This window comes from Neolamprologus multifasciatus, chromosome 10 (assembly GCF_963576455.1).
Source record: "Neolamprologus multifasciatus chromosome 10, fNeoMul1.2, whole genome shotgun sequence".
Taxonomy (NCBI): domain Eukaryota; kingdom Metazoa; phylum Chordata; class Actinopteri; order Cichliformes; family Cichlidae; genus Neolamprologus; species Neolamprologus multifasciatus.
The window spans coordinates 7,344,310-7,357,968 of NC_140448.1; the positions used below are offsets into that span (position 1 = coordinate 7,344,310).

The following is a 13,659-nucleotide window of genomic DNA, read 5'->3' on the forward strand; positions in this document are numbered from 1 at the left end:
CAATGTATTCATTTATTTTAAGACACTCACTCACTTTTTTTATAAAACAGGTTTTTATTTCACGTAAACTATTCAAACAAATAAGACATATCTACCTTTTCTTATGTGTCAGCAATCTTTGTTCCCCCCCCCCAAATTTAAAAACCTCCAAAAACTTAACATTTCCACAAGACATCACAGACATGGTGAAACAGTATGATCCAGCTCTGGGGACAATCAGCAGGATTTACGTCTTCACTGCAGTGTCTCTGGATTTGTAGATCACCCCTCTGCTTTTCAGCTCTCTCACTACGCCTTCAGAGAAGAGAATAATGAGCAACCGAAACATATGAAGTGAGAAGACAATTCCAACCAATGTGTGTGCCCTGATGTGTTTGAATGTACCTGGAGGTAGTCTGCCAGTCACTGAAACGGCATATACACCTGGCTTGAAGTTGCCTGAAAGACAGAGCAGGAAAAAAATAATTACGCAAATGGATCATAATCTGAACTATGTGGCTATCATTAATAACTAGCAGGTTTTACAAGATTTATTAAAAAGCATGTAAAAAATGCTATAGTCCTGGTTTTAAAATTAGGTAAATAACTTCAGATGAACAACAACATAACATATTAACACTGTGTCATTATTTAACAAAAACTAATCCAAAGCCAAAATCTATAAGCACTGTGGAAAAACTAATTTCTGGATTTTCTGGATGATTCAGTAAGCTTGCTGAACCACCTTTAGCACCAATAACTTAAAGTAACAGTTTTCCATTTGACTATCAGTCTCTCTCATCCTTGTGGAAGAGTTTTGGCTCATTCTTTTTGTTGTTGTGGTTGTTGCTGTTGCTTCAGTTCATTGAGGCTTGCAAGCATTCCTTTACACACAGTCTCTTCAGGTCCCACCACAGCATTTTAGTCAGATTGAAGCATGGACTTTGACTGGGCCATTGCAGCACCTTGATTCCTTTCATTTTCAGCCATTATGTTGTAGATTTGCTGCTGTGGATTATGCAACAGGGTTATAGCCCTGTTGCATGACCCAATTTTAGTGTACATTTAGCTTTGGGGACATCTCCTCACATTTGAATACCCTGGTATACCAAGGAGTTCATAGTCAACTCAATGACTACAAAACAAGCCCAAACCATCATCCCTCCACCACCGTGCTTGACAGTTGGTTCTCTCCAACCAACTGGCTTAGCATCTCCACTTTGGCCTCTTTTGATAGGATTGTTCCAGAAGTATTGTGGATTGTTCAGATGCAACTTTGCAAACCAAAGCCATGCTGCCATGTTCTTTTTTAGAGAAAAGAGGCTTTCTCCTGACAACCCTTTCAAACAAGCCTTAGTTGTTCATTTTTTCTGAGCAGTGTATGGTCTAACCTTGTGTTGACTTTGCTGTGATGTCCACCACTGGGAAAATTTATATCTATCTTAAATGTTTTTCACTTGTGAGTAATCGATCTCACTATAGAATGATGACATTCCAATAGTTTGGTTTATAATCCTTCCCAAATTGATGGGCACTAACAGTTGCTTTCATGAGATCACCGCTGATTGTTTTTCACCCTGGCACTATGTTAACAAACACCTGCTAAATCATCTGCTTTTATAGAGGTGCTCAGACTGGCTGATGATCAAGTGCCATTTTCCCTCTCAATTATTATAAAAGCAGTGTAAGATGTACTTCGTTTTTCCAGAAACAGTGTCTCCTTTTTGTCTTAAATAAATAATGAACAATTTAACATTTCTTATCATGTCCTGATACATAAAACCTGAGAACTGAATGTACTTTCTTCTTCTTCTTCTTCTTTTTTTGTTTTAAACCACGACTGTGTGCTTCAGCAGATCCTTACCTATTCTCTGCCATTTAGCCACCCAGCTATCTTCAGGACTCATCATGGCGATCACACTATAAACATTTAATCAGTGTCAGTAAACCATAGGGAAGAACAGACAAAGAAACACATAGTTACTGCTTTGTCAACACTTACCCATCAAACGAGGAACTTGTGCATTCATACACCATCTCTCGGTTCCCCTTCATCTGGAGGTATGACTCACAGTTGTCACAGCCATCATATTCAAACTGGTCAATGGTCTAAATTGGAAGAGAACAAGAGAAAAGTGAGGTATCAGATTGCATGAGTCCAATAAAAAGAGCCAGAAGAAAGGATAAAAAAATGAGAAGTGAGATATTACTTGAGAAATATTAACTGCTTTAAAAATGCTGCACTTCAGTGTAGCAAGACTATTATTTCTAATGAGGGTCATACATATATTGGAACCCACCATAGATAATGATGCCAACAAACCTTGGCACATCCACTGATAACGGCTGTGCATGGTTAAATAATAATAGTATTAATACTACTACTACTACTACTATAACAACAACAACAATCATAATAATAATAATAATAAGAAGAAGAAGAAGAAGAAGAAGAAGAAAGTGAGATGGGATTGTGTGTTGGTGTTGTGCCAAAGTGTCATTTCTGGTATTTGCCAAAAAAAAAAAAAAACCCACAAAAAAAACAAACAAACAAAAAAAACCCAAAAAGAAGCCAGCATTTAAACTACTGTAAACATGCTATACTGTAAATGAAATCTCTCCAAAATAAAAACCTTTAATTTCTCAAAAATAAAGTCAGATTGCCTGCACGCCCGACCTTACAAAATAAATCACTGAGGAAGCATTGAGGAACAATAAATGTTTCTAGTTCCATTTTTCGTGGATTTTTAACTTTAAAGTTAATCTCAAAATATTTAGTTTCGCTTCAGTGGACAATATTGTCCACCTTGTTTCTTTTCTTATTGTCCACCTTAAGAAAAAAAAAAAAAACCCAATAACTTTATTCTGCGTTTTGTCACAATAATATCACCACCTGCCCAGGCTCTGCCATTCTGTACATTTTTCTAGTACGGCCCCAAGTCGTTATCGTGGGACTAGAAACCAAACAAACTAGCACAGATGTCTTTTTGTAAACAAAAAAGCCCCAGTGAATACTTAGGTATAATTCCTTGACTAAAAGCAACCAAGCGTCATTTCGAAGTTTTAATTCCTGTTAGGCCAAACAGGAGGAAAACACTGCGCAGAGCACCACGTTAGCACAGGAGCTAGCCTCACAGTGTTTTTCTCTCAGATAAAGATTTACCTTCACTAATGAACAAAGCAGACAGGCTCTCAGGTGGCGCAGGTCTTTGGGGACTGTTTCTAGTGCCATTATGTTCGGACGAAATAATTGAAAAAACACTAAACAATCACGCCGACTAATATTATGACGATTTTCTAGTCGCCTAGATATTGCGTCACTTTATAAGGCCCTAGCAACCCGGAGGCGTCCCTGTAGTCCGCCTGAATAAAAGTCCGTGCACACAATCAGAATCAGAGAGACTTTATTCATCCCCAAGGGCCAATTAAAATACAACAGAGCAGCATGACGTTAAAAATAAGGACAGGGCATAAACAGGCAATAAGAATGAGATAAAAAAAAATACTTAAAATATACAGTACACAGTTTTAAAATTAAAGTGACTGAATAAGTGAATAAATAACTGTAAGTGACTAAAAGTGAATAAAGTGTCGGCAGCATAAAAAAGAGTGTAGAGTAATTTATGTTTATGGGTGTGGGAAATGGTCTTATCGACTGGAGTTAAAAAGCAGAGTGGCTTTGGGGACAAAGGTGGCTCTCCTCTTCTCAGTCCTGCAGGAAGTGCAGCAGAGGCGCTGCCCAGAGGGGAGCCATTGAAATGCGGGGTGAAGAATGTGAGAGGGGTCATTAATAAGTTAATTAATTTTTACTATGCCTTTTTACTATGTCTTCCTGGAAAGCATCATGACCTTCTCCATTACCTGCTGGTTCCACTCCCTCAGCCTTCAGAACAGGAACAGACTGCAGCACACTGCACCAGTGTGCTCAAAAATCATTGGCCTGCCTGTCAGAACTCTTGCACAGGTTTTCAGCCAACAAGGCCATTAGCCCTTGGTGGCACCTCCTGAGAATTTCCTCTGTGTTAGCAGAGAATTTCAGGAGGTTGTCAAAGATGGTTCCCAAGTATTTGTACTCCTCAACTACCTCCACAGGCTTCCCATGGATGGTGGTGGTGACTGAAGCAGCCAGATCCCTCTGCCTACTGGAGAAGGTCACCACCATCTCTTTGGTTTTGCTCACGTTCAGCTCAAGTTTGGAGCTGTCACACCACTCTACAAACTTCTGAAGAGCAGGTCCGTGGTGTTGTGAGGGGCCTGACAGCAGTGACAGGAGAACTGTGTCGTCAGCATATTTCACCTGGTGACAGTTGGGCTGTGTGGATCTGCAGTCATCGGTCTAGAGGATGAAGAACAGGGGGGAGAGCACACAGCCCTGGGGGGAGCCAGTGGAGGTGGAACAGAGACCAGAGTCCAATATCCACAGGTGAAATCGGGAAGAAAGTTTAATGGCCAGGATATGAGACTGCAGAGTGTTGAACGCTGATGAAAAATCAGCAAAGAGAAGTCTGGCGGAGGAGTGAGGGATCTCCAGATGTTTGTGGATGGAGTCCAAGATGAAGATTTTTGCGTCGTCGACGCCTATGTGTGCACGGTAAGCAAACTGAAGTGGGTCCATCAGGGGGTCAGTTGCTCTTACAATGTGCTGTTTTATGATCTTCTCCATGGCCTTCATCACCAGGGAGGTAAGGGCCACAGGATGAAGATCATTGAGAGACTTTGGGTTGTTTCTTTTGGGGATGGGGATGACTGTGGAGTGTTTCCACAGCTGGGGGACGGTGTGACTGTCAATTGAGTGTTGAAATAGAGTCCGGAACACAGTTCCTAGTTGCCCTGCACAGTGCCTCAGAACTTGACTGCTGATGTTGTCAGGGCCGGGTGAGCTCCTCTCCCTGGTCCTCCTGAAGGCTCTCACCACGTCCTCAGTTTGAAGGTGAGTGCAGAGCTGCCAGGTTTGATAATAAACTAAAGCAATATTTACGACATAGTATTAGGGCCACCTTAAGAAACAAAAATATTATTAATCATTTTGACAATAAAGTCGAATTTTTTAGATTAAAGTCAAAAAACCTAATTCGAAGAAAGGTCGAAATGTGGAGATTGGAGTTATTGTGTCACTGACTTCAGAATTTGCATACCTGAACAAAGGCATCACGTTCTCCTCAAGCGGTGCTACACACCAGTCTCATGTAATGTTTTTAACAGGTTGTTAATATTACATAGAATTAGCAACACATCGGATTTTGACAATGAAAGGATACAAATTGGATGTATTTTACTGGATTGGCAGTGAGATTTTTTGTTTTCACAAAATGTAGATAGATAATGCTGTCTACATCTAAATACAAATAATAATAATAATAATCACAACAACAACAACAACAATAATAATAATAAACTACTTCCTTATCACTAGGTGGCGACACAGCTCAGCGTGTTTTCATTTGGTACAGTTTCACACCACATGTGCTTGGTGACATCTATTAATTCCATTGACCTAAACACTGATTATGTTACCAGTCAAATCTCTTTCAACAGTTAACATCGTTTTCTCACATTTTGTTTCTTATTTGTTTATCATGGATAATTAACCTGCGTTTGTCACTGCACTGTTGCCGTGCCACATCCAACTTTGGAGAGGCTCATCATCTTGCGTCTTGTATGAAGCTGCAAGTAAATAAACTCAGAAATAAACTCAGATGATGTGAAATGTAAGCTATAAACAGCAGGCTGTGTGAGAACCTGCGATGCATTCACTGGAGCTATTTAAAGTAACATATATTACCTAAAGGCATTTGTGTGCCTGTGACAACAAAAGCATGTAAACCAGAGGCTGTAAACTGTTTTTGGCTCTCTGTGTGATGTTTAGGGCCAAGTTTCGGTCTTGAAATGTGAAAGGATCTTGGGCTTTGTAGTCCCCCAAAATTAAGCGTTGTTTAAAGTAACGGAGGGATGTCACATTGAACTCCAGCACCTCCACCAACGGCAGTGAACTTCCAACGGTTCCCAGTGCGACTTGGTGATACAGGTACAGTTATTACAGTGTTTATTTTAGATTTAACCTTACTTAAAATATATGAGACAATATGGAGATGGATAAAACTTTAACAGCTCTTAACTAAAAAGTTCTTTACTTAGGAGAGGCTGTTTGACAAGATAACACAGCCACTGCTAATGTTAGCTAATGCTAGCAGAGTAACAGAAACAGTGAAAGATAACATTTCACTTTTTACAGCATTTTATTTATAATTTTAAAAAAAGTTTAATCCGTTTTCATTAACAGGGGTAATTATGTGTTTAATATAATGAATGGTGGTTAAATAACTTTGTTAACTTGTTATAACTTGAGTGTATGTAAGACATAAACTAAAGTTAAATAGTAACGTTATAAACATGTAAAGCAGGTTAGCTGCTTTGACCAGGGCTGTTTAATATTGTTATACCTGTCTCAGTTGCACAGGCAGAGGCATGGAAGTCGGTTTAAATTCACTCCCGGACTCAATCAACCCCAGCAATTTTCCTGCAAAGCTGTGGCGTCTGGTGAACAACCCGGCCTACAACGCCATCTGCTGGGACCACCAGGGTGAGGTAATCGTCATTGACCAGCAGCTGTTCGAGAAGCAGATCCTGTCTCCAAGTGCCATCACCGCGGGCAGCGCCGACTCCTTCAAAACCACCAACTTCTCCAGCTTTGTCCGTCAGCTCAACTTGTACGGGTTCAAGAAGGCCGACCCTCAACAGGACCTGGACGGCAAGGAGTATCAAAGCTTTTACAACCCCAACTTCAAGCGAGACCAGCCTGAACTCGTTGCGAGGCTGAGGAGGCTCACCGTGGACAATAAGGCCAAGCTGCAAGCCGGTCTGAACATAAAGTGCCGGTCCCCGAGTGGATATCAGCGCCTGTATCCGGATGGGGACGACAGAGGAACATCTATGAGAAGAGGCAAGTGCTATTAAGGGATAATAGTGGAAATATATGGTTTCCCTGAGGTGCTCAAGTTCACACTAACCGTTCCTCAGCCACAAGAGTAGTTTCTGCAAAAGTGCACAGCAGTTCTGTGTAAAAAGGGTCATCAGCTCCTTAAAAAATACAACACGGTCCCATTTTATGTACATAAACTTTGTAACTGAAGAATATTCTTTAAAATGGAACAAAGCTTTCTGCCGCAACTTTGCCTACTTCCTCTTTAGAACAAGGGTCTAAAGAGGTTGAAGCACAGCTTTATTACTTGATCGACATGTTTGGGCCTGTGGCCTTCATGAGGGATGACCTTGACATAAGTAATAAAGCTGTACTATAAGTGTTGCTGGAGAGTTGACCTCATTTAAGAGTATTCTAAATATATTTTTCTGTTGACCAGAGGAATTACTAAACTTTCATTTGACAATCTTACATGTCACAGAGAAAATACTCAGATGTTTTCAAGAAATATTACCTGCTGATAGGGTTTTCTGTCATATTTCCGAACGCCATATTGAACTTATTAAGGACAATAAGTCTGTGCCCCCCTGTACCAACACTTAAGCCCTCTCGTACTGTCTAACAGGTCGTTGTTGTGCTTTGTGTCTTCCAGTTTCTTCGGGAGGCTCTTTTCTGCTGAGCCCCACAAATCAAAAGGCCACTCCTCCTTACTATCCAAGTAAAACCCAAGCCTACACTGGGACCCCCATCCCACCACGATTCCTGATGAGGACTGCGGCTCTTCCTTCTGCTTTGTTTTCCTCAGGCAAAGAGCTACCAGTACCCTTAAACCGCCCTTACACTGGAGTAAACTCAAGCTCCAATGCTGTGCACATTCAGCAGAATTTCCTGGCCCACGCAAACCATGGAAGTCCAAATTTCACCAGTTATAGTCCTTGTAATGCTCAGTACCAGCCTGGCTACTATTCCCCATGTAAGCATTAAATATTATTTAGTAAAATATAGCCAGTGTACCACTTCACTTAACATGCTATCTTTTGTCCTTCCTGAAGTTGGTCATTGCTACCATCCCAACCTTGTGGCCCCTCATATGGCAGGTGGTGGCCTTCAGACAGGCTTATTCTCGCCTCAGAGTTATTATCAGGTAGGACCACTGTCATGTGACGTAACAAGTCAGTGAGTGGTATAGGAAGATGAGTATTTGGGCCATCTTTAACATATGCTTTTATATCACCTTTTTAGGCAGGATATCCTGTCGGTATGTTGTGTTTCCAAGACAATAACCAATCCCTGCAGAAAAATGAGAAGCAGGAGATGAAAAACTGTGAAATCAACTTGGAGGCAATTTTTAAGATCGCAGATGAGGTCATGCAGACTCCACCCAATACCTGCCTGGTTAAAGTTGAGCCCCAAGACGAGGTGGTCCCTGAGCTAGAGTCTTCATCCAACACCCGTGACAGCCCACTGTGTGACAGCAACGGTGTCATCAGGTCTATCCCTTTCTCTGCTGGACCCACCATAGTGTCTGCATCGAGTATTGCTCCTCTAATTCCATACAAAGAGCAGTGTGTGGAGTCTGTACCAGAGGAAATGCCTGAGGATGCTATCATTGAGGTAAGGCTGCGCATTGAAGAGTTCCTGAAGCTAAAGTGCATCTGTTTTATGTTTTTTTGTAATATTTGACATTGAGGTATTTTTTGATGCATCACCTTCCTGATCTAAGATGTTTTCTACTTTACTGTGCTAGACAGTAAAGTAACCCAAACTTGTAGGAAAGTTTGCAAGGGAAGGCGGGAGGGTGGATCAGAGCAGCACAGTGGTTTTGGTTCTTGATAGGCTGCAATTGACATGCAGCTGATGTTTTGTCAGCTGCATACGATGGGAATAACCTAATAGAGCATCCTGAAGGTACTCTATTAGGTTGAGATCTGGATATTGTGAAGACCAGTTGAGTAAAATAATAGTGAACTCACTGTTGTGCTTAAGAAACCAGTTTGAGGTTTGTGGCATGGTGCTGGAAGCAGCCATCAGAAGATGGGGACACATTGGTGATAAAGGAATGGACGAGGTTAGCATCAACACTCAGACAGGCTGCGGAGTTTAAACAGTGCTCAGTTGGTACCAAAAACTATCCCCCACACCATTACATCACCATCAGCATGAACCATTTATAAAAAGACGGGATAGATCCATGCTTTCATGCTGTACATGCGAGATTCTGACCATCTGAGTGTGGCAGCAGCAATTGAGTGGCACTCTGCGTCATCCTCTAATGTTGTAGTACATCTGCATAAAGGTTCAAGGAGGTATGCATTCAGAGATGTGGAAATCCCAGTAGATCATCAGTGTCTGATGTTGCACATTCTGGATTACTGCAATGTGATCAACTGTTGCTCTAGGTGATCAAACCTGACACTGAAGCTTTTTCCACACACAGATCATTAATAATGGATCTTTCCGCATAGTTAAAAAACGTAGAAAATATTTTGCATACTGTTTTGAAGTTGGTTCTTTTTCACGTTTAGAGCAACATGTAGAAAATGTGAAAATCCGATTATGTTTCAGGATGTTACAAAAAATTATTGATATTGTTATATAATTTGAATACATACATATATATGTGTGTGTGTGTGTATATTTAGTGGCTTTATATATAGTTTAGCAGAAAGCCTAGATTATTTGCCTTCTCTGTGTCCCTACATTAAGGTTACCACAGATCATGAGAGGGATATTGTACCCATTACAGTTGGTGATACTTCCAGTGATTCCAGTCTGAAATTATAACAGCAGCTGCACAGGAAATACACCAACTCTTTAGGTAAGGCTGTTTAGGGTCAAATTCCAGAGTAAAGGCTTTTATGCTTGCTAAAATCAACAGATCCGTGATGACAGTGTCTCATATTTTTCATTATAGATCTCAGCTTGTTGGTTTGATTGGCATGTGACAGGGAGCCTTGAGTCAATCCAGGATGTGAGCTTAAGCTCTTACTATTACCATATTTGAGTCTCGAATTGGAAAGATGATTTATTGTGTGAATGCTTGTTGCTTTGTTCTCTTTTAAATCTTATTACAAAGTCTTTTGCAGAAGTACATATATGTTGTACATTGTACGTAGTTGTACCGTAATGTTTTCTCCTCTTATTTTACACATCCATTGTAATTAACACTGATGCTTTTATTTCTGTAAAATTTTAAATTACATTTTTAAAACAAGTATGCTTTATGTAACTGTATAAAGCATGCATATTTACGCACATGATTTTGTGAAATAGTTTTACCAGATTGTAATGTTATTTTCAAAGAACTGAAATAGAAAAATAAGTCTTGTAAACCATAAATTGGTATTGGAGTGCTTAAAAAGGACTCAAATTATTTTATGAGGGAGAAACACTTTGTCTACTGATTGCTTGCTTTATTGTAGTGATGGTGTTTTCCCTACCTTTTTATTTTCACTATTGATGTACTTTTTGAAATATGTAACTAGAATTTTAAATAAACGTGATTACAGTTTATGGTTGGATGTTTAGTGTGTACTGCATTATTAATAATAAAGGGGTGTTGCTTGTTGTAGACACCAGAGGGAGCCACTTACTTGTTTTTGGTGAAACTGCTGCTTTTCGGCGGATCCGCCTTCCGCTTACTAATGCTGCATTCAGGTGCTCCTCGTTAACTCCACTTACGATAACGTTAAAAGAAAATTAACGATTTTTGTTTGTTTGTATGTTTACGTTCTTACACATGCAAGAAAATTAGTTTGCGTTTGATTCTTACCGCAAAATAGATTTTCAGTGACGTTAGAAAAATGTAATACTAACGCTGCAATTCCACTAATGGCTTATACAAATAACGACGTAAAACACTTGAAACACAATCTGTTTACAGGATTAGGGGTGAAGTGTTGATAAAACTCCCGTCCCCGTTAGCACGTGAAAGTAGCAGGAGAGGGAGCAGGTAGACACTTTCAATGAGATCCCAGAGGAGAGACAGAGAGTCCGGGAGATAAAGTTCTAGAACGGTGTTATAATAGTACACTGTCTCTATGCTTTATCCCCTTCAAACAAACACTACAAGGAGGCTGGGCAACTTTTTTTAATTAACTTTTTGCAGATTTCCCCCCTCCGCTTTCAGTGATAGTTTTGATAAACGAGTCAATTTCCTTCATTCTTCTCAGGAGGATCGGGTCTAATTTCTCACAGTGCAACGGAGGCACTGAACTCAGGGAAAGCCTGCGTGTGTGTATGCGTGCGCGCGCGCGTGTCGCCCCCCTGACGGGTAGATTTAAAAGAAGTTGATGGCCGTGTCACTGAAGCCGCTTCGGACCCAGTTTTAATTACCAGGCTACAAGCAAAGTAAGGCAACGGCCCGTTTGCTTCGGTTAATAATTACACAGAGCTGTGTGCTGAACGGAGCAGCTTCTTCGAGGATTATTTTTTCGCAACTCCTCGGCTGTAAGAAACATTGCCCAACTTTTCGGCGCCGCATTTGATCCGTCAGCATGCCTCATAACTCTCCGGCGGCAACCTGTAAGCCAGCCTTTGAAGTCGTAGACGTCGCTCTCGTGCGTTTTTGGTGGATTTATCCACAAAGTGTTGCGCTCACGGGACGGGTTTAACTTTTAAAGCTTTGCCTCCTGTGTGCTCGCAAAATGTGACTGGAAGGTACAGTGGCCAATGTGCGCTGCATTGTAAAAACAGTCCTAAGGATTTACGGATACACAGTTGCCAGGAGAGGACCCCGTCCTTCTTGGAGAGGATACCGCAGTTAAGCTACCACGTAAACACCCTCCAGACGAGGACATAGACCCGCCTGTGATGAAGAGCACCCCGGTGGAAACAAATGCACTCTTTAAGATCTAATACGGCACGGCTCGTCTTCACAGTGCACTGGCGCATGCAGTGCTTCTCAACCCACATTAATGACACTGGATAACAGTTAATCGGAGCTTTTTCCTCGTATGAGACGTCACTTTTCACGTGAGACATATAAATATCTGTAACGTGTTAGACTGGGAATATTAACTCTAGTGTTGAATGGAAGTTTTATGAGTTACCATGGAAGTCCTCCGGCTTTGAAAGCCCAGATCTGTTAAGCAAGTAGGCAGAAGGAATAAAGCGGGATCTGTGCGTGTACTTGTCGATACCGCTTTCCTGCGTCTTGTTTATCCGCGGTGCTTGCCTGCTTTGAAGTCCAAGATGTGCGGCCGGGACCCGCCGCTACAGCCGAGGCCATGACCGTCCCACAGCGGCGCCCGGCCGGGCTCTGGCCGTGGCTGCTCATGGCGGCCCTGCAGGTAGTGCTGGGCCAGCAGGGCCTGGAGTCCGAGCGGCCGGTTCTCCGAGCGATTATCAAGGTGACGCTGCTGAAGCACGAGCCCACGGGGAAACCCCTCACCTTGGAAGGGGTGTTCGTGGGAGGAAGTGCCGGCAAAGCAGAGGGAAAACTCATGCAGGTAGGGTGTCATCAAAGGGTACCTGCACTACATGACCACATCACTGTCCATTTACCTCAAAGCTCACCTGGTGCACAGGTGGCCCAGCACCTTTGTGGCACCTGGTGCAACAATTTTCCATAGACTACTCAGCTCAGTGAATAGCAGCTTTATAGCTGTTGGATCAATAACTCAATGCTCATATTGTCAATGTCTGATCTTCATTTTGTGTATTGATAGGACAGCTTTACAACACATGTAGTTACACTTCTGCTCTGTCCGATATGGATTACCAGCCTGAAAACGTCTCCTATAGTACACTACTGGGAACACTTAACACAGCAAGTGTTATTCTTTGGACCCCCTCAAGAGAGTCACTTTAACCTCTTTTGCAATCACCGCTTGACTAATAACTTAGTCTGTGTTAAAAGCCTTAATTGGAAAGTTATTTTACACTCCCACCTCTTTCAGTGCACCAATCCCTCTGTAGAGTGACTTATGTTTCCCTACAGTTTACACAGCATCCACTGCCATCAGACTCCTGCAGCAGAGACTATGGGTTACAGCACAGTGTGCCTTTCTGAGAGCTGCTTACAGCAGCACTCTTTCCACTCAACACTGGGCTTGTGATGATAGAACATATGAATTCCTTTAACAACAGTGATGACAAACGTGTTATTGAGGTTAGCTTATTTTCAGTCTATTTTAGCTCTCTCCTGAGAAACAGTGGTTTGGCTCAGTCCGCCAGCCTCTCTAACGTGTATCTTTTCTAAGGTAACTGTTTTGTTTTGCAGTGACTATTTTTGGCATTTGATGCTTTCTCCCATTATATTTAATATCAAGGTGTGGCCAGTGACTGCAAAATGAGAGCATGTCGAGACCAATATAAAACCTGTCATTTAATGTTTGTTTTTTTTAGGTTAAAAATCTTACCTTTAACTGTGCAAATGTGAAGTATGCTCTCTATTCAGTGTGCATATTTAGGATTCAAGAGTGGATTAAGGTCCCTGCGCTGTAAAGCTCGGCCGTGTCGATTTATTTGCCATCTCCGGAGAAACAGAACGAAAGATATTAGGTTCTGTGGGATCTTGTCTCTCTTCACTCACCAGGTGTGGGAGGTTTTGTGAATGGTGAGCCAAATGCTGCAGTTTGCCATAGTTGATAAGGATTTATAATGCTCTGATGGAGAAAAGCCCAGCATTAGTCACAGTGAAAAGCCACTTCTATTTTCCCACTCCGGTTTTAAGCTGATCTGACTGGACCCTGTCTGTGTGGGATGTTGACAACATGTTGCGGATGCGTATCACATAGCTGTTGAGATCAAAGCACTTC

General features: G+C 41.6%; 3 protein-coding genes across 5 annotated transcripts in view; 2 read left to right on the forward strand and 1 right to left on the reverse strand.

The window, feature by feature from the left end:
* Positions 1-126: 126 nt before the first annotated feature.
* Positions 127-6,530, reverse strand: supt4h1 (SPT4 homolog, DSIF elongation factor subunit). 2 transcript variants are annotated; one of them, XM_085175817.1, is made up of 5 exons: positions 6,420-6,530; positions 1,982-2,088; positions 1,844-1,899; positions 385-438; positions 127-294 (listed from the first exon to the last, which is right to left on the reverse strand). In XM_085175817.1, exons 1-5 carry the CDS (start codon positions 6,444-6,446, stop codon positions 227-229), a joined length of 312 nt encoding a protein of 103 aa, XP_085031943.1. In that variant the 5' UTR covers positions 6,447-6,530; the 3' UTR covers positions 127-226. The 2 variants fall into 2 exon arrangements, with proteins under 2 accessions (XP_085031943.1, XP_085031942.1); XM_085175816.1 differs by lacking the exon at positions 6,420-6,530 and adding an exon at positions 3,143-3,324.
* Positions 6,445-10,411, forward strand: hsf5 (heat shock transcription factor family member 5). 2 transcript variants are annotated; one of them, XM_085175814.1, is made up of 6 exons: positions 6,445-6,919; positions 7,551-7,871; positions 7,951-8,042; positions 8,141-8,512; positions 9,605-9,716; positions 9,813-10,411. In XM_085175814.1, exons 1-5 carry the CDS (start codon positions 6,445-6,447, stop codon positions 9,680-9,682), a joined length of 1,338 nt encoding a protein of 445 aa, XP_085031940.1. In that variant the 3' UTR covers positions 9,683-9,716; positions 9,813-10,411. The 2 variants fall into 2 exon arrangements, with proteins under 2 accessions (XP_085031940.1, XP_085031941.1); XM_085175815.1 differs by lacking the exons at positions 9,605-9,716; positions 9,813-10,411 and adding an exon at positions 8,885-9,532.
* A 101-nt stretch (positions 10,412-10,512) lies between these two features.
* The window catches only part of rnf43 (ring finger protein 43), a 102,734-nt gene continuing 99,587 nt past the window's right edge, over positions 10,513-13,659 (forward strand). The window contains exon 1 of the mRNA XM_085175813.1: positions 10,513-12,348. Coding sequence (XP_085031939.1) covers positions 12,127-12,348 — 222 coding nt within the window. The 5' untranslated portion in view covers positions 10,513-12,126. The remainder of the gene's footprint in view (positions 12,349-13,659) is intronic.